At 34.7% G+C, this 21,119-nt stretch overlaps 1 protein-coding gene across 1 annotated transcript in view; it reads right to left on the reverse strand.

The window, feature by feature from the left end:
* Window positions 1-21,045, reverse strand: part of CENPK (centromere protein K) — a 36,454-nt gene extending 15,409 nt beyond the window's left edge. The window contains exons 1-6 of the mRNA XM_026498892.4: window positions 20,967-21,045; window positions 18,198-18,252; window positions 12,661-12,809; window positions 10,042-10,098; window positions 6,853-6,925; window positions 2,656-2,702 (exon numbers count right to left, since the gene is read on the reverse strand). Coding sequence (XP_026354677.1) covers window positions 2,656-2,702; window positions 6,853-6,925; window positions 10,042-10,098; window positions 12,661-12,777 — 294 coding nt within the window. The 5' untranslated portion in view covers window positions 12,778-12,809; window positions 18,198-18,252; window positions 20,967-21,045. The remainder of the gene's footprint in view (window positions 1-2,655; window positions 2,703-6,852; window positions 6,926-10,041; window positions 10,099-12,660; window positions 12,810-18,197; window positions 18,253-20,966) is intronic.
* Window positions 21,046-21,119: the final 74 nt, after the last annotated feature.

A 21,119-nucleotide genomic window follows, 5' to 3' on the forward strand; every position in this document is an offset into this window, starting at 1 on the left:
CTGAGAAAGAAAGAAACTAAATATTCAATCTCTTTGTTATTTTTATCTGTAGTAGTTAAAATGAAAGCAGAATGTTAAGACCAATGCTGGTACTGGATCATTTGGATTTCAGCCAGTTCAAATCAGAGTTGCTAGCCTAAGGGCTGCTGCTAAAGGGAAAATTACAGTGGATGATTATGTCATGTCATTTTTAATTCATGATATTGATATTGGTGGCTCATTTCAACATGAAGAAGAATCTTTATCTTTCATTCAGGAAAATGTTCATGTATTACTTATTATTTCTTCCTTCCATTTTTTTAAATTTGGAACTTCTACTGGTTGTATTTTTGTACTTCTGAGTTGATACTCTAGTTCTACTACCTTCGGTTATTCCAATTTCCCTTTTTTTGCCATCCTTACTCTGTAGGAGATTTCCATGACTATAATTACCAACATTTTTGTGATTATTTTAGGTATCATGTTTTCATTTAGAAAGGCTCTTATTCTGACTGGCCCTTTTTAAAATAACAGCTTCATTGAGATATAATTCACATACCACACAGTACCCACTTTAAGTGTATAATTCAATAATTTTTACTGTACTTGTAGAGTTGTGCAAACATTATCACAATCTATTTTAGAACATTTTCATCAACCCAAAAGGAAACCTTTTAGTAGTATCCATTAGCTGTCACTCATTACTTCCTCTCTAATCACTCAGCCATAATCAAGAAGCAACTACCTACTTTCTGTCTCTATGGATTTACCTATTAATGATATTTTATATAAATGGAATAACATAATGTGTAATCCTTTGTGATTGGCTTCTTTCATTTAGCATAACGTTTTCAAGATACACCTATATTATGGCATATCAGTACTTCATTATTTTAGACAATAATACATCCCTGTATAGAAACATCACAATTTATTTATCCATTCATCAGTTGATGAACATGAGTTGTTTACCCTTTTTGACCATTAAGAAAACTGTCGCTATGAACATTCATGTTCAAGTTTTTGTATGGACACAAACTTATTTTCATTTCGCTTGGGTATACAGCTGGGAGTGAAACTACTGGTTCAAATAGTAACTTCTCCATCTTCTGAGGAACTACCAGACTGTTTTCTGAAGTGGCTGTACTATTTTACACTCCCACTAGTAGTTTATCAATGTTCTAATTTCTCCATAACTTCACCAATACTTGTTCTTGTCTGTCTTTCAATTATAGCCATGCTAGGGGGTATGAAATAGTACTTTTTTTAAGTTGGCATTCTGTTATTTTTTAATATTTTTCCCAAAGATTGATTGATTGATTGATTTGAGAGAGAGAGCACACAAACAAACAGAGCAAGGGGCAAAGGGAGAGAGAGAGAGAATCTCAGACAGACTCTCCAGTGAGTGAGGAGCCCAGCACAGGGCTAGATCTCATGACCATGAGATCATGACAAGAGCCGAAATCAAGAGTCAGATACTTAACTGACTGAGCCACCCAGGTTCCCTTGTTATTTTTTTAATCAAAAAAATTTTTATCTCTCTGAAGATATTATTTATTAAATTCTCTCTGTTCCCTGAATTGTCTCTATTTCCTTAAAGTTCATCTTTGTCAATTATTTTGGGTTTCTGCCTTTCCATTTGGAGGCATTCACAAATGCTGATGACCATTGGCTGGCCATTTATGTTTAAAACTCAAAAATACTAAAAACTCTGTTTATGAATGGGATTTTTTGATGTATACCAATCCTGCTTTTTCACTCTGAGAACCCCATATATTAACACTTGTACATCTTTTTTCTTAAACCATTTAGATTTTCCAGAGAGGATTGTTTTATCTCCAGTCTGAGGCTATTTTATAATAGATTGTAAGATCTCTGGATAAAGAGCCAGGAAAGGAGCTGGTACTTCCACCACACAGTATAAAAATATTAACTTGATCTTTCTGACTCTTGACCTACACACCAACCCTACTAAACACCCAACCTGGTATCGCTGAGTCTAGAGCCTCGATAGTTTAATGTCTCCATATCTTATACCTCCAGTTTCCAAGTGTGGGGGTAAAAAGTTAGCTGCCTGATTAGAAGAGAGAAAGCTTAACAGTCTATGTTCTGCAGTTAAAGGAGGCTTTTTGTTTTAGGTTCAGACTTGAACCTTGAATATTGTAGTACCAGTTTCCTTCAAATCCCAAGACTTTTTTCAACTCTGTAGGGCAGATAGTATCTTTTCATCCCTATCTCTGTCTCTTGACACACAGATAGTTATTTCTTTCCATGCATTACAATCTTGTTTACAATGTTTGATTGACCTAATGGACTTCGACCTAATGGACTTACATGTTAAAAAAAATGTCTTTATTGATATGTGGGTTAAGTTTTGAGAAAAACAGATGTATGCGATGATCATTTAACTATGTTTAATGCTTTTGCTTTTATTATAAAGAGTTTAATCAACTGAAAATTAAGTATAAGAATAAAGTTTACTACTAAATACTAACAACAGTTCTGATACATAAATTGGTAAAATGAAATTCAAGTCATTTAAAATATTTCATTCAAAAAATATAAAATCAAAATTAATATGGCTTTAAAGTGGATTCATCCTACTTACGTCATGAATCCCAAACACTTCTAGTTATAAGTTAATTAGGGTTACTACAGATTCATTAAGTAACTTACCTCCTCTTTCCCTAATGTTACTAGAACTTCTTCATTCAGTGGAATTACTGCAGAAACAAAACAAACCAAAATTATACATATATGCTTAGTTAGCTCTCAAAAATAAAGAATTTGATTTTGTGGTTTTTATTTTTTTATTTATTTATTTTTTTTTAAGATTTTTTATTTATTTATTTGACAGAGATAGAGACAGCCAGCGAGAGAGGGAACACAAGCAGGGGGAGTGGGAGAGGAAGAAGCAGGCTCATAGCGGAGGAGCCTGATGTGGGGCTCGATCCCACAACGCCAGGATCACGCCCTGAGCTGAAGGCAGACGCTTAACCGCTGTGCCACCCAGGCGCCCCCTGATTTTGTGGTTTTTAAGATACCTCTATTGTCTTATTTAACATCTTTACATATATAACCAACTTATATATAATTTTAGACAAACATGACATCTATGTATTTTTGGCTTTTGCACCTTTTGATTTTGTTTTTCAATCTCTCAAAAATAAACTTAATAATCTATACTGTGTCCTTAAATATATCTCTATCTAATTATATGATCCTATGCATGTATATGTATATGTACATGTACATTATCTGTACATATACATGCAAGGGTTATTCATTCTGCTATTGTTGGTTTTACAAGAATGAGTATCATATACATTATTCTTATTTTTGCTCAACAAAATCCCCATGGAAATCCCTTCTATTTATCTGGTGTAAGTATAATTCATAATTTTAAATCACTTCAAATTATTCCACAGGGTAAATATACCATAGTGTATTGAGTGATATCAGTACCAACTGAACATTAATTTTGTACCTAACTTTTAGCCACAAAAAACAATGATGCCATAAGCATTTTTTAATTTATGTTTTTATGTACTAATGCTTTCATTTCTTTGGGATAAATTCCCAGAAATGGAATTTCGTAGAAGGAAATGTGTATTTTTAATTTTAATATAGGATGCCAGACTCTTTTCTAAAGAATTTCTATTAGCAATAAGAAACAGCAAAAGATATAAACTCTTCTAAAATTTTTGCCAGTTTATGAGTATAAAGTAACATTTCAGATTAATTTTGTATAGCAAAATTCAATCCTTATACTTAGAAAAGTTCAACCTTTGTACTTTAAGTTTACCTTTCCTAATAAAGTACTATTTAAAATTTCTCAAATAATATGCTACTGAAAATTTTCTAATCTATCTGCTACTCTAGAGGGTCTTCTAACAGGAAAGAGCTTTCCACATGTGCTTCATAGGCCCTGTATCAGAACTGATTATTGACAGCCCACAGATGGCTACCAAATCATTTCAACAAATGCAATGAGAAGGGTTCTAAGAACATAAAGTTAATAATGTTCCTCTTGGCCAGTGTGGTCATGAGTAGCACTTCAGTATTGATTCATATAATCATTTCAACCCATACAATATAGCAGCTTCTAAGAATATAAAGATATTTTAAATCATTTCAGTGTGTCAGTCTGTGGGACTGGCAGCCCGAAGCAAAATGGGTATTTGGCCTACAGGTCAGCCTGTGTGCTTGGTGTCACCAGTACAAAATGTGTATATAAGGGATGATGATAATAAGAAAAATAAACATTGAAAATTCCCTGATACATAGCATCAAAAAGAATAAAATACTTGGGAATAAATTTAACCTAGGGAGCAAAAGACTTGTATGCTGAAAACTACAAAATGTGGCTGAAAGAAATTAAAGATAGCAACAAATTGAAAAACATCTTATGTTCAAGGATTAGAAGAATTAATATTATTAGACATCAATACTACCAAAGTGACCAGCAGCTTCAACGCAATTCCTATCAAAATCCCAATAACATTTTTGTAGAAAATAGAAAAATCCACCCTAAAATTCACATGGCATCTCAAAGGACCCCAAATAGCCAATATAATCTTGAAAAAGAAGAACAAAGTTGGTGGTCTCACATTTCCTAATTTCAAAATTTACTACAAGGCTACAATAATCAAAAAAGTGTGTTACTGGCAATAGAGACATATAGACCAACAGAAGAGAATAGAGAATCCAGATATAAATCTTCACTATATGGTCAAATTATTTTTAACGAGGATGCCAAGACAACTCAGTGGGGGAAAGAACAATTTTCTCAACAAATGGTAATGGGAAAACTAGATAATGCACATGCAAAAAAATGAAGATGGACCTTCAACTTTCAAGTTTGAAAATTTCTATTATTAATAAAAAAAAATCTTGAACAAGAGGTAAAATGTCTATTATAACAAACTAGTGGATTGGTGATGAGGGCCTAGTGTAAATGTGTGGCAACAGGACTTAATATTTAATGACTGGCTATATGTAATATATGAAAAAGGAAGAATCAAGAAGTACTCTTAAATTTATGACTGATTAAATAGATTCCATTCAATAGATCAGAGAATAGAGATCAATTCATAAATCTGAGGCATGTGTAGAATATTTTGGAAAAGATGTCTAGAAAGTAGAGAGATACATAAGTATTACATTCCCGAAAGTCTGGCTTGGATACATAGATTTGGTAGCACTCATAAAAATTGTGTTCTCCTATCCACCCAAATCCATATTTTGAAGTTCTAATCCCCAGCACCTCAGAATGTGCATGTATTTGGAATTGGGTCTTTAAAAATGTGATTAAGTTAAAATGAAGTCATTAGGATGGGCCCTACTCCATTATACCTGACGACTTCATACAAAGAGATTAGTACATAGATGGGTAACTATGTGAAGAACAAGGGAGAAGATGGCAAGCTATAAGACAAGAAGAGAGGCTGCTGAAAAAACCAACCTTGCGAACACCTTCATCTTGGACTTCTAGCCTCCAGAACTATGAAAAATTAATTTCTGTTGTTAAAGCAACCCCAGTCCATGGTACTTTGTTACGGCAGCCTTAGCAAACTGATATAAAAGTTATTAAGGCAGTATAACATATAAAAACAAAAGCAGAAGATACAATGCTGGAATAGCATATAGAGTAGGAAGCGAAAATTGCTGAGCACAATGCTCTAGAGAATAGCAAATTTTAACAGCATAGTATGAGCAGCCTTTGAGATGCTAAATATAACTTTGAGGAGGCAATAGGATATACAGTTTAATGCAAATTAAAATAACAACTGTATATATGTATATGTATATAAGTATATATATGTATACAGCTGTTACTTTAATTTGCATTAAACATATATATATACCAGAAATGCTAAAATATAAAAAACTATCATGTGGTAGTGAAGATGTAGAACAGTGGTGGGGATGAATATAGTAAGTAGTTAAAATCAAGAATGCAGTTGAAATTGTCTAGAAAGAGAATGAATAGAAGAATTCCAAAAACTGGGATTAGAGAACAATAAACCTACGAAGGAGACTAAAATGGGAACTGGGCGGAGCTAAAGGAAAGGAGGCAAATGGGCAGGAGAAAGGAGAAGGGACATGTTAAAAGAAAGAAGTATAGTCCATATAAAATACCAAATACACACATATACGTGGCACAGAAAAGGTAAGCTTTCATAATAGAAAAGTAACTCCTAGCTGGGTATTTTAACTACAGATTTTTAAGTCATTTTCTATTTCTTGAGAAAAGGCAAATATATAGCTGACCTCTTTGGACAAGTCAAGAGGCAACATACAATCTATGTGGTCCTTATGTAAATAAGTATCTAAAATAACTTTTCTCTTCTACTAGGTGAGTTTCTTCTCCTTTTTTTTAAAGATTGTTATTTATTTATTTGAGAGACAGTGAGTGAGTGAGAGAGAGAGAGCATAAGTCGGGGTAAGAGGCGAAGGGAGAGGGAGAAGCAGACTCTCCTGCTGAGCAGGGAGCCGATGTGGGGATTAATCTCAGGACCCAGGCAGGGATCATGACCTAAGCCGAAGGAAGACACTCAACCGACTGAGCCACCCAAGTACCCTCTACTAGGTAAGTTTCATTCATTAAGACATAATTTACAGTTTCTACTGAGCAGGTAACATAGTGTCTATAAGGGTCAAATGATGCTTATAATAAGGTCTCCATAACTTAAGATTATTATAATTTCACCCAAATCTATAATAAAATAATCACAAAATAATATATATAAATGAAAGAAAAACTTAGGCAATTTCAACAAGGCTAAATGGATCTTGTAATTCTTATAATCATTAAATTAATTTGCCATTAATTTGTTTACAAAAATATAAATCTAAAAACAAGAACCTTACTTTCAGGACTTTCTTTCTGCCATTGATTGAGTTCAGCAGTCAAACATTTCGCTTGCATAATTAATAATGACAGCTATAAAAAAAGCAAGTATATAAAACAAAGTCATTTTTTACAGACTATTCATAGATACTCATAGATGAAAGTGTAGACATTCTTAATACTTTAACACAAGTTCCTAACATAAATAGCTAACATAATAGGCATCCAAAGTATAAAAAATTATCACTCCAAACAGAAATCTGCTTTAAACCATTACTAATTATAGCTCATAAATTGCCTGTTATACCAGTGATAAAGTCTTAAAAAATGATCAATTCTACTTTACCACTCGACCTAAATAAAAGGACCTAAGTATATTTCGTTTATTCCCTAAATTAATATTGTTTTAAAAATATAGCTGTATCTGGCTGGCACAGTCAGTGGAGCATGTGACTCTTGATCTTGGGAATGTGAGTTCGAACCCCACATTAGGTATAAAGATTACTCAAAAATAAAATCTTTAAAAACATAAGATGTTATTTCTTGCCAAAAGTTTTAGACAAATTTGTTTTAGGGGAGTCTGGTTGGCTCTGTTAGTAGAGCATGCAACTCTTGATCTTGGAGTCATGAGTCTGAACCCTACAGTGGGGGTAGAGTTTACTTTAAAAAAGACAAATTTACTTTAAAGATACTCTCTTTTCTCTATGCACTTTTGAAAAAATAGCAACTGCTTTTAGCTAGGTTGCTAAAAATAAATTTAAATACATACATAGAGGGTCACCTGGCTGGCTCAGGCAGTAGAGCATGTACTCTTGATTTCGGGTTCGAGTTCGAGCTCTACATTAAGCAGAAATTACTTAATAAAAAAAATTCTTTAAATACGTACACAGAGACAATTATAAAATGAGACTGCTTCCACAGGCTACTTATAAAAACCAATTTTATTTCACAAGAGTTTAAGATGATATGTTTCTGATATGAAGTGGCTCCAATCATTGTAATTTTGATAATGACAAATCTATGTGACAAATCTGTTGCCTGATTAGATTACTAAACTGAAGTCTATGTATGCTTAAAGTAAAATTTCAGAACACTTTTTATCACCTCTATATAATTATTAATGGTAGCCAGATAAAAAATGCAATGGGTATTACTCTAATATTTACACTAAAAGAACAACTACTGTCTTTTTAACCATTTTTTAAAAGATTTTATTTATTTATTTATTTATTTATTTATTTGAGAGCGAGAGAGCGTGCACAAGCTGCGGGAGGAACAGAAGGAGAGAGACAAGCATAACACCCTCTAATTCCATCCACATTACTGCAAACGGCAAGATTTCATTTTTTTTGATGGCTGAGTATTCCATTGTATACATATATATACCACATCTTCTTTATCCATTCATCTGTCGATGGACATCTGGGTTCTTTCCATAGATGGCTATTGTGGACATTGCTGCTATAAACATTGGGGTGCAGGTGCCCCTTCAGATCACTACATTTGTATCTTTGGGGTAAATACACAGTAGTGCAATTGCTGGGTCATAGGGTAGCTCTATTTCCAAACTTTTGAGGTACCTCCATACTGTTTTCCAGTGGCTGCACCACCATGCTAGTGATTCTAATTCAGCAGGTCTCAGTTTCTACAATATGAAAACTACATTTCCAAAGAAAACCAGATGACGGTTTATTTACTATATAATGCTGTTTCAAATACAATATTCAGTTTAGATGCAAATTTTTTTAAAAGATGGCTTAATTTTCTATCACTAATTTTTAAAAATCTAATATAATAGGTTCTTCCAAAAGTGACAAATTAGTTTTTTCCCCTTCTTTTACTATCTCTCTCATTTTCATTTTTATTCATCATTGTCATGCTAATAGATTTTCATTTTTTCATATTGTTACAATCAATCAAGGCCATTATTCCTTTTCATTCCCAAATGATATCAAATTTGTGGTTTTTTTGGAGCAGTGCCTCAATCTTTATTTTTCATAACTTACATTTTTTTCAAATTAGACAGTTTTACACTAAATAGCACAAAAGGAAGCTAAAATTACCAATAGTTTACACGTAAGCTTGATTCCAGTCTTAATGAAAAGAAGTAGAACAAAAAACAAAAGCCTTCAAGAAAGCTTCCATATTATATCCCACTCCATGAACTGATGGCTGCTGGCTCTGCTTTCGACATTACTTGTCTGCTGCTCTCTCTGTAATGGGCCATGAAGCACATGAACCCCCAACTACAGCTTGCTGGCAGCAGACACAAGCATACACCTTCCTCACCTGCTGCCCTTGTAACAAACTGAACTGGTTTTTAAATGTAAACTGCATGATTTGGAACTCGGGAGTACCTTCAATTGGTTCTTGTGTCTTCTGAAATGCTACTACCAGTTTTAGAGAACTTTCTTTAGAGTCATTTGTATATTTGACTTTGTTCTTAAAATTAACACTAAAACATTTTTAATTTTTCATATGGTCAAATATATCCAGTTTTCTTTTATAATATCTCGGTTTCTACTATTAGCCAAGAAGTTTGCCCTATCCCTAGACTGCACAAATAGTTTCCTAACTTTTCTTGTAAGATTTTTACGGCAATCCATCCAGAATATATGTTTATATATTAAAAATGAAAGACAGAGGTCCAATTTTATTTTCTCCCAAGTGGATAATTAGTTGTACCACTATCATTTATTAACTAATTCATCCTTTTCCCACAAACTAGAACTATCATCTTTGTCATATTTTAAATTTTTAAACTGTTGCACTGATCCATTGGTTTATTTCTAAACCAATCCCATAGGTCCTTAATTATTAAAATAGATATCCTAATCCTTTATTTAAGCATGCAGTAAACTCAGTTAAGGTTCCACACATACAGTAAAAAAACTGGCTACTATACCTAAGACAAAGTAGGACACTATGTGTTCAAATTTTTAACAAGGTGTCTTAATTGCAGTTCTTCACTCAACAGTTAAACATGTGTAACTGTTAAAAGATAATAAAATATTTATAATAGTTTATTCAAAAAGTATTTAGAATACTTCTCTTAAATCAGGAAGAGGAGAGAATTAAGCAGAATCCTGCTTAATCATACAGGAATCAACAAAGCTATTATGTGGGTTTAATACAGATGAATAATATTCTTATCCAAAACAAAATGAATTAAACTTATCTATTTTTGGGAAGAAAAAAAGGATTCATACCTGAGCATTTGAATCAGTGAGTGTCTCAGTTCCAACAAGTGATAATTTTTTCTGATACTTGATTTAAAAAGTAAATAAAAACAAAACAAAAAGCAAAACAAAACAAAAAAAGTAAATAAAACAAGTCACACACTATAAGCTTTTATATATAACAGACAATTCCCTTTCCCTCTTTTATACCAGTCAATGTAACATTCCTTTAAAAAAATTAAATACAAATAACTGCTGTAAGAGAAGAGTTTACATTTCTCACTTTCTAAGCAAGAGGATCAGGAAGGCCCCCAAACAGATCCTGAGGTGAACGCACCAAAAGTAGAAGGGATACTAGATTCTATATAGAACAAAAAAAAGAACATAAAAAATAAAGAAAAAGAAAATACAAACTAATAGCTAAGGTGAATTAGAAGCTAGATAATGAGAAAAATAGGAAATAAAAGAACAAGAAGGAAAGCACTATAGAAAAATAACAAAAGAGGTAACAAGATAGTTAAGATCATAAGAAAATAAAGCCTTCAGGAGACATTGTTTCTATTCCATTAAAAAAACCCACAACCATTAATAGTGATTACATCTGACTGAAAATATGGGTAATTTAAATTTTACTTGTGTGTTTACTTCTAGCAGCAGTTAGCTTTTTACAAAAAAAAAAAACAAAAATTTAAGATTTATTTATTTGAGAGAGAGCAGGGGCAGGGAGAGAGGCAGGAAAGAGGAGAAAAAATCCCAAGCAGACTCCACGCTGAGCTCGTAGCCCAACACGGGGCTTGATTCCAGGACCCTGAGATCACTACCTGAGCCAAAATCAAGAGTTGGATGCTTAACCGACTACACCACCCAGGTGCCCCGCAAAATTTGTTATTTTTAAATTCCAATTTCTATACTGAAAAAATACCAAAACAAACAAAAAAAACCAACTATATATATTTTCTTGAAAATATACTAATTATACAGAATACCAAGGACTTATATTAAAAATAATTTTTATAGGGGCGCCTGGGTGGCACAGCGGTTAAGCGTCTGCCTTCGGCTCAGGGCGTGATCCCGGCGTTGTCGGATCGAGCCCCATGTCAGGCTCTTCCGCCATGAGCCTGCTTCTTCCTCTCCCGCTCCCCCTGCTTGTGTTTCCTCTCTCGCTGGCTGTCTCTATCTCTGTTGAATAAATAAATAAAATCTTTAAAAAAAAAAAAAAAAAAAAAAAATAATTTTTATAAAAAAGAAAAAAGGAAAAAAAGAAAACCAATAACTTGCCCTAATCTAAAATTTTACTGCAAAGAATGGGATGCAAAGGCTGTGGCCTATATCACACACTATGTTATTTTAAGTAGAAAAAACTTTTACCAACATACTGTAGTTTACCAGAAGTGATTCTACCTCACTAATTCATAAAATGTACATAAATTTCAAACATTTTCTAAATTAATTCATATTTTCACTCAAACTCCATAATTACATGTTCTCTCCACTTTTTTATTCTCTGTCTTAGGAAATGAACCTCACCAAGGTTGGCCCAAATGAGAAACCTGAAAATATCCATAATTTTCCTCCATTTCATAACAATTCAAGTTCCAAATCCTTTAGGTCCTACAGCCTTAGTATCTTTTGAATCCTACTATTTGCAATGATAGGATTTAGCGCTACAGTACTTCTTATCAGAGCTAGTACTAGAGCCTCTGAAATGCTCTTTCTACCTGTAGTGTCAGTTTTCTATATTTCATTTTCTTCAAAATCACCAAGTAATTTTCGCAAACTGCATCTCATGTCACTTCATGTTCATAATCTTTCGATGGCTCCCCATACTATAAATTCAACAAAATCCTCCGTTTTTGCTCCTAATTACTTTTCCAGCCTCACTCCACAGGTCCTTCTTCCAATTTACTAAATCATAATATTCTACCTAGAGTTCTCTAATCTCTCCCAATGTTTATATATTTTGTTCCTTCTGCTTTGTGTAACTCTCCTAATTTCAGAGGCTACTTCTTATTTATTCTTTAGAAATGAATTCAGTTATTACTGCTATTTGTTTGTTTATTTATTTATTTATTTATTTAAGGTGGGGAAGGGGCTGAAGGAGAGGGTGAGAGAGAATCTTAAGCAGGTTGTGGGGGGGGAGGCTGAAGGAGAGGGAGAGAGAGAATCTTAAGCAGGTTCCACACCCAGTACAGAGCCCGATGCAGGGCCCAATCTCAGAACCCTGAGATCATGACTTAAGCCAAAAGCAAGAGTCAGACACTGAACCAACTGAGCCACCCTAGGCGCTCCTAGTTATTACTGCTTTTAGAAGCTATCCTTGACCCTTTCAATCTAGGTTTACTACTTGTCCTAAGTTGTCTTTGCATTTCTACCACAATATTTCTAATACAATGGCTACTGCCTCTATTAGATGATAACCTCCTATGGCAGGGACTGCCATAATTTTTTCTCATTCTATAGCTCTATATTCTCTGACATAAAGAATCCTGAATAAATGCTTACAGGTCTAAAAGCTATATAAATATTTATCGTATAATATAATGGCTTTTAGGAACCAGCATAATTATTTTTCTTAAGTCTATTATTGAAATGGAATTAAATCTTATAGTAATTGATACATATATATCACTTTTACCTCTTGGTACTTACCTCTTCCATATCTTTCCACATTTCTTCACATTCTTTAATAAGTTCTTCTTCAGCATTTGTAACATCTTCCATATCTGTAGTACTGTCTGGATCTAGATCTTGCTGATTCACTGACATGTGTCTTGTAATAATTAACCTTATAAGAAAAACTGAAGTAAAAATATTTATTCATTTAACAATATTTGTTGAACACCTATCACCTGCCAGATACTCAGCTAGGAACTATACATGTGAACAGTGAACAAAATGGGCAAAAATCCTTCCCTATCATGGAACTTACATTCTTCTCTCTCTCTCTCTCTCTCTCTCTCTCTCCTTTTCTCTCTCTCTCTCTCTATATATATATATTTATAGTATATCAAATAATTTATAAGTGGAAATAATAACTTTTTAAAATCTTTATTCATTTGAGAGACACAGAGAGAGCGAGAGAGGGAGCACGTGTTAGCAGGGGGAGGGGCAGAGGAAGAGGGAGAGAGAATCCTCAAGCAGACGCCCCACTGAGCAAGGAGCCCAGGTGGGGCTCCATCCCAGGACCCTGAGCCAAGCTGAAATCAAGAGTGGGATGCTTAACCAAGGGAGCCATCCAGGCACCCCCATATAAATGATAATAATAATAATTTAATGGAGGAAAGCAAGACAGGGAAGAAAATAGTAAGTGCTTGGGCAGAGGTAATGTAATTTTACAAACAATGTGGTCATGAAGGTCATTGAGAAGTTGACAAGTGAGCAAAAAACATAAAGGAGATAAGGAAGTACGATATGGGGGTATTTAGAGGAAGAGGTTCCAGGCAGGGAACTGCTAGTGCAAAGACCCTGGGACAGGAAATATGACAGCCATGTTCCTAAAGCAGTAAAGCAGCCAGTGTGATTGGCGTAGGTAAGGCAGAGAACACAAGATAGGGTCAGAGAGATTATAGGGATGAGATCATGTGGGCTTTGTAGGCCATTTTAAGGACTTAGGCTGAGATGATAAACAATTAGAGGGTTTTCAGTAGGAGAATGACATAATTTGAATTATATTTTAACAGTACAGCTCTGGTTAACAACAGCCAGTAAGGTGAGAAGCAGGAAAACCAGTTAGAAAGCTATTCCAATGATCCAAGAAATTTTTATTATTAAAAAAGTTTAAGCCTAAGCAATTGGAAAGATGAAGCTGCCAGGTGATTACTGAGATGAAGAAGTCAGTGGAGGAAACAGATGCAGCAAGATATGGGGGAGTGATGATTAAGAATTCAATTTCAGACTTGCTAAATTTAAGGTGTCTATTAGTGCAGATGCTGATTAAGCAACTGAATGTACGTGTATGGAGTTCAAGGGGAAGTTGCAAACTAGAATTTGAGTCATCACCCTACAAGATATTTAAAGCCGTGAGACTGGGTGAGATCACAGACAGAAATGAGAAGAGTTCCAGACCTGGAGAGAATGAGGAAGAACCACCAAAAGAGTCTAAAAAGGCACCAATAAGGTAAGAGTAAAATTAAGAGTATGAAATCCTGAAATTCAAAATACAAAAGTATTAAAGGAAGGAGTGATGAATTATCAAATTATCAAATACGAGAAAGGTCAAATAAGATAAAAACAGAATTGGCAATTTACTTAGCAATATGGGTAGAAGACTGTATTTTCCAAAATAGTCACAGCAATATTTCAGGTTATCACTCCCTATTCAGAGGCAGAGCCTATTTATCCTCCTCATGAACCTATGACTTTCTGACTGTCTTTATGAATAGAAGTCACCATGAAAGTGACTTCTAAGACTAAGTCATAAAAGGCAATAGCACTAATACTTCTGTCTCAGAACACTCTTCCTTACAAAGCAGCTACCATTCTGTGAGGAACCCCAAACTGGCACAAATGAAGAGACTAACGGTGAAGCCCACATAGAAAGGAACTGAGGTTCCCAGCCAAAAGCTAGCATCAACCATTAGACATGCACACAAACATTCTCATGATTCAGCCCTCAGACTTTTGAATCTTTTAGACAAGGGCCTAGACATGGAACAGAGACAAGCTGTCCTGCTGCAGCCTGTCTGAATTCTTGATGCAGAATTGCTGAGCATAGTAAACGGTTGTTTTACACCTCTAAGTCTTAGGATAATTTGTCACAATAATTTCAGTGGAGTAAATACACAGAACTGGAGGCCTTTATAAGAGTAGTTCTGGTAGAGAGACTTCTGGGTGGCTCACGCGGTTGAGCATCTGACTCTTGATTTCAGCTTAGGTCATGATCTCAGGGTGGTCAGATCAAGCCACGCATGAGACTCCGTGCTCAGCAGGGAGTCTGCGTGAGATTCTCTCTGTCTCTCCCTCTGCTCGCTCGCACACGCTGTCTCTCTCTAAAATAAATAAATAAATCATTGGGGTAAAAAAAAGAAGAAAATAGAGCATCTTAAATGACACAGAAGGAAATACTGCAGGAGAGAAAGAAGAATGGGATTTAATATACATGTAGAGAGGTTGATTTAAGATTGAAGTATATTTAGTTCATCCATTTCAATGGAAGGTAGGCAGAATATTAGGGGCATAGAGGCAGGTACATGAGTAGATGTGTTGATAGGACCTTATGAAAGTTCTATTTGGACTGCTTCTCTTTTCTCAGGGAAATGAGGTCATCAGTTGTGAATGGGAATGGGGAAAAGCACCGAAGATTTAAGAAATACATTAAGAAATGTATAAAATAGATACATAAGAAAATGGGAAAGGATAAAATAGTAGGATAACTGGGTAGCATTAAATGTCTACTTGAAATTATTAGTTATCAATTTAAAGTGAAAACTAAAACATGGTTATATGTTTTCTTCTATAATGTAGCAGCACAGGTGCAGACAAAGACAAACTGAAAGAATGACAGTCTTTCAGGTATGACCACAGGAATAACTACTATAAGATGGAGAATATTATCACTAGAGGAAAAGAGGTCAAGAAAAAGAGAGGCCATAGATTGATATTAAAATCACCATGAAGTATTACAGTAGTGCTGCAGAGGGTTGCAGTGAACCAGAAGCTAAAAATCTTCAAGAAATGAAGGAGCATGATATAATCTTGCCAGATGACCACTGCAAGGAGTGGTAGGTGGTGGAGTCTAACGGCATGAAATTCAAAGGTGCGACAATTTTAAGGAAGTAGACAGAACAAAAAAGAATAATAAATATGTCTACCCCACGACACCAAATGCAAATCAGAATAACCCACTCACCCAAAATATTTTGAATCTTATGGAACTTAAGTTTTTTATTGTTTAATCAGACTTATCAACAGAGAGGTTTTAAAGAGACTTAGGGAGATACATCGTGTTCACAGATTGAAGGACTCAATACTGTAAAGATGTTAATTCCTCCAAGTTGATCTACTAACTCTTAAAGTTTTTGCTTGTTTTTGTGGCACGTGACAAGCTAATTCTTAAGTTTATGGAAAGGCAAGGGGCCAAAAACAGCCAAGACCGTCATAACGAAGATGAGAAGATTTGCCTTACCAGATTTTAAACTTATTATAAAACTATACTGATTTTTATAGTGTGGAATTAGCACATAGATAGGCAAACTGAACAATGGAACACAAAAAGAGAGCTCTTCTAGACTCACATATTTATGGACCTATGATATGTAACAGAGATGGCAATGAAAATTTTTTAAAAATTTTATCTATTTATTTGATAGAGAGAGAGAGAGCATGAGAGAGAGAGCATGAGAAGTAGGCTCAGGCCTGATGAGGGGCTTGATCCCAGGACCCTGGGATTACCTGAGCTGAAGGCGGATACTTAACCAACTGAGCCACCTAGGTGCCCCAATGACAATGCAAATTAAAGGGATATAAGAACAATCCAAATCAGAGGATATTTCATATACTTTTTTCCCCATGTATAATTTGGTCTTCTATAGAATTTACTCATTCTTTTTAACTAACTGCATAGTATTTGGGGGGGAATAAACCTAGATGTATACCTCAATCTTAACACCACCCCTGCATACCTCAAAAAATCCAAAAACAGAAATGATAAAATAGAACATGAAGAAAACATGGAGATAATTTTTTTGCTTGGATTGGGAAAGCACTTCTAACAAAACTAAGTAAAATCTCTATAAATTTTTTTAAAATTTTACATGGACAAAGATATCATTAAAAAGTTAAAACTGTAATCTAACACCTCATTACTAAGACACCACACTGTGTGTATTTTCCCTCACGGCACTGAGTAAGAGATCCAACTTGCTCAACCAAAAAAAAAAAAAAGCAAAAACAAAACCAAAATGTAAAACCCAAAAATTTAAAGAAAATATTTGTAATATATATGGCACCCAAGACCTAATTTTCTCAATGGATAACGAATGCCTCCAAATTAATAAGAAAAGCAAATCTAACAACCAACCACTAAAAAAAAAAAAACAACCTAAACTAAAAAAGTTATCACCATAAAAATCAGGCTATCTATTACTTTTGGAGGGAGGGAGAGAGAAGGCAGAAGAGAGAACTGTGATTGGTATGGGCCAAATAAGAGACTTTTGAGGTGATTATCAAAATTTTATTTCTTGATCTCCATGGTGCTGAGGCATTCACCTTATAATAATTTATAAAATTTACATTTATTTTATGTGGGTTTTGGTATCTATATTTTACTTTGTAATAAAGTTAAACAACAAAAACATTTCAATACAAATGGGCAAAAGACACAAATGGGGAATTAAAAAAAAATGAGAAATATCTTGTCAATATAGAAAAATGCATTCTTAAACTTACTCATAAGTCATAAAAATGCAAATTAAGGGCGCCTGGGTGGCACGGTTGGTTAAGCGGCTGACTCTTGGTTTTATCTCAGGTCCTGATCCCAGGGTCATGAGACTGACCCTGTGTCAGGCTTCAAGATGAGAGTGGAATTTACTAAAGTTTCTCTCTTCCTCTCCCTCTACCTCTCCCTGCCTCACACACACTCTCTCTTTCTCAAATAAATATATATATATACATATTTTTTCAAACAAATACATCTTTTTTTTAAGATTTTATTTATTTATTTGACAGAGGGAGAGAGACAGTAAGAGAGGGAACACAAGCAGGGGGAGTGGGAGAGGGAGAAGCAGGCTTTCTGCTGAGCAGGGAGCCCGATGTGGGGCCCGATCCCAGGACCCTGGGATCATGACCTGAGCCGAAGGCAGACGCTTAATGACTGAGCCACCCAGGAGCCCCGACAAATAAATACATCTTAAAAAAATATATATATATTAAAAATGTTACAATTAAACAAGAGTAATTTTTCATCCAGAGTAGCAATAATGAAAAATTTCATAAGAAACGACATTGAGAAGAGTGTTGAACAAGAGGTGTGTACTGTTGGTAAACCACTTTGGAGGATAATAAGAAATATCCATCAAAATTTTAAATACAGTTGTCTTCTGACCAGAAATTATATTCCTAGGAATAATCCTACAGATAGATATATTTGCTTTAGTCTACATGGGTATGCTTAGTACAGCATTACCCAAAAAACTGTGTGAACTCTACAATCCGACTGTCTAGGTTTAAATCCTGGCTTCAATACTTACAAGCTGTGTGACCTTGGGCAAGTCACTTAAACTGTCTGTGCCTCAATTTCCTTATCTGTAAAATGAAGATAATAATATTACTTACCCCATAAAGTTATGACAGTTAAATGAGTTAATATGTATAAAGCTCTTTGAACTGTACCTAACATATAATTATATCATTATTAACTATTAACATTACTACTATTTGAACTACTAAGACTAGTTAAATAATTTATGCCATATCCAAAAATGTTTACACAGAACATCTTTCTTGCTATACATAAAAGATATAGTTAAGTTCACAAAGCCACAATCATTAACAATTTTAGAATATTTCCAAGCAAAAAAGTCAAGCACTATATACATATGTTTTAAATATACCTTAACTTAAAAATCAAGTGCAAATTGATCTTTCCCCACTTTATAGAATACTAATCAGTAAAATATATTATGAGTATGTGAAAAAAAATGTGAAACTGTGTGTGTGCATAGATATTCAACAAACTAGCTGAAATGGCAACTCAATGTAGCATTAGAATACAAATAAATAAAAACATTTAAGAGTTTAACTTTATCCCTTTCCCACATTTTGTATCCTTCTGAAAAAAGAGCAAGTGAACCTTTTGAGGATCTCAGTTAGCATTCCAATTCCCACCACTTATTGAAGAATATTGCTATATTTAGGGATACTATGCTATACAAACTTAAATGATCTAATATCATATTAAAGAAATTATTGGGAAAAGACTAATATACATGAAATAAACTAATAGAAAGTATCCATATAATTCTAAGATCAATGGAATAGAAGAGAGAGCCCAGAAATAAACCCCACACATATATGGTCAATTTACAACAAAGGAGCTAGTAATAAACAATGGGGAAAGAACACTGTCTTCAGTAAATGGTGTTGGGAAAACTGGATAGCCACAGGCAAAAGACTCAAACAGGACAACTATCTAACACCTTACACAAATATTAACTCAGAATGGATTAAAGACTTTAATGTAAGACCTGAAACCACAAAACTCCTGAAAGAAATATAGTTAGTAATCTCCTTGGGGATATTTGGCAGGGGAGGGGGTGACAGGCAACAAAAAGCAAAGGCAACAAAAGAAAAAATAAACAAGGGTGAATTCAGAAAACTAAAAAGTTTCTGCACAGCAAAGGTAAACATCAACAAAATGAAAATGGAAGGGGAGAAAATATTTGAAAATCATATCTAATAAAGGGTTAATACTCAAAAGTATATTAGAACTCATACAACTCAAAAGCAAAAAAAAAAAAAAAAAAAAAAAAAAAAAAACTAAAAAACAGGCAGAGGATCTGGATAGACATTTTTCCAAAGAAGAAAGATGGCCAACATACATGCAAAGATGCTCAACATCACTAATCATCGATAGTAAGCAGGTAAATGCAAATCAAAACCACAATGAGATATCGCCTCATACCTTTGTTAGAATGCTATTTTCAAAAAGATAAAAAATAAAAAAATTTGATGAGGATAAGGAGAAAAGGACACCTTTGTGCACTATTTGTGGGAATGTAAATTTGCGCTGCCACTGTGGAAAATATTTTGGAGGTTCTTCAAAAAATTAAAAATAGAACCACCATATGATCCAGCAACTCCTCTTCTGGGTACTTATCTGAAGTAAATGAAAACACTAATTCAAAGATACATGCACCCACCAAGTTCACTGTAGTATTATTCTGCAATAGCCAACATATGGAAACAACCTAAGCATTCATAGACAAATGAATGGATAAAGGAAATGTGGCCATGTATAAACACATACACACACACACACACACACACACACACAGAAATATTATTCAGCTATAAAAAAGAATGAACTCTTGCCATTTGCAGTAACAAGGATGGCCCTCAAGCGCATTATCCTAAATGAAATAAGTCAGACTGAGTAAGACAATTATCATATGATCCCACTTTTATATGATGTGGAATCTTGAGGGGAAAAAAAAAAAAAGAATGAGAATCAAGCTCATAGATACAGAGAACAGATTGGTAGTTACCAGAGGAAAAGTGGAGACAGGGCAAAATGGGTGAAGGGGGACAGAAAGTACAAACATGCAGTTATAAAACAGTAAGTCGTGTGGATGGAATATACAGCATAGTGACTATAGTTAATAATACTGTATTTGAAAGTTTCTAAGACAGTAGATCTTAAAAGCTCTCATCACAGTGAAAAAAACTCTGTATGCATTGTGACAGATGTTAACTAGACTTCCTGTGGTGATCATTTTGAAATACATAAAAATAGCCAATCATTATGTTGTCCACCCCAAACTAATTCAGTTGACTCTTGAACAACATAGTAGTGAACTGCGCAGGTCCACTTATACAAGGATTTTTTTTTTTTTTTTTTTTTTTGGTCCGTAAATACACATACAGTACTGAAAATGTATCTTCCTTATGATTTTAATAATATTTTTTCTCTACCTTACTTAATTGGAAGAATACAGTATATAATTCTCTCCGCCCCCGCCGCCGCCTCCCCTCAGGCAAGAAGTCCGTTTGGAGAGCTTGAAGGGAGCCCCGCAAGTTAACCAGTTCCCTCCATTCCCTGCCCCTCGGGCATTCTCTCTTAACACGGGGCGTTTCTAGAGAGGAGAAGAGCCGGTCGCAAAGACTGGCTGGACGTCTGGTAAACAATTCCCATGAGGTAAAGGTCCCACCATCGGGACTGCAGTTCCACATCCTGGGACCTGCCAGGTCCAGCGGCCGATTTTCAACCATTAAGGCGCTCTCCCTTGCCTATGTCTTACCACCACAGAGCCACGGATTTCAGGTCACCTCAGCCTGGCGTATTCAAGGCTTCCTGGCCTAGGACGTTTGCGCGCGCTGCTTGCTGATTGGATCTGCTCCTCCCCCACTCCAGCCAATCCCGAAACTCGCTTGGCCGCTGACGGGCAAGCTGC

This window comes from Ursus arctos, unplaced genomic scaffold (genome assembly GCF_023065955.2).
Source record: "Ursus arctos isolate Adak ecotype North America unplaced genomic scaffold, UrsArc2.0 scaffold_5, whole genome shotgun sequence".
NCBI lineage: Eukaryota > Metazoa > Chordata > Mammalia > Carnivora > Ursidae > Ursus > Ursus arctos.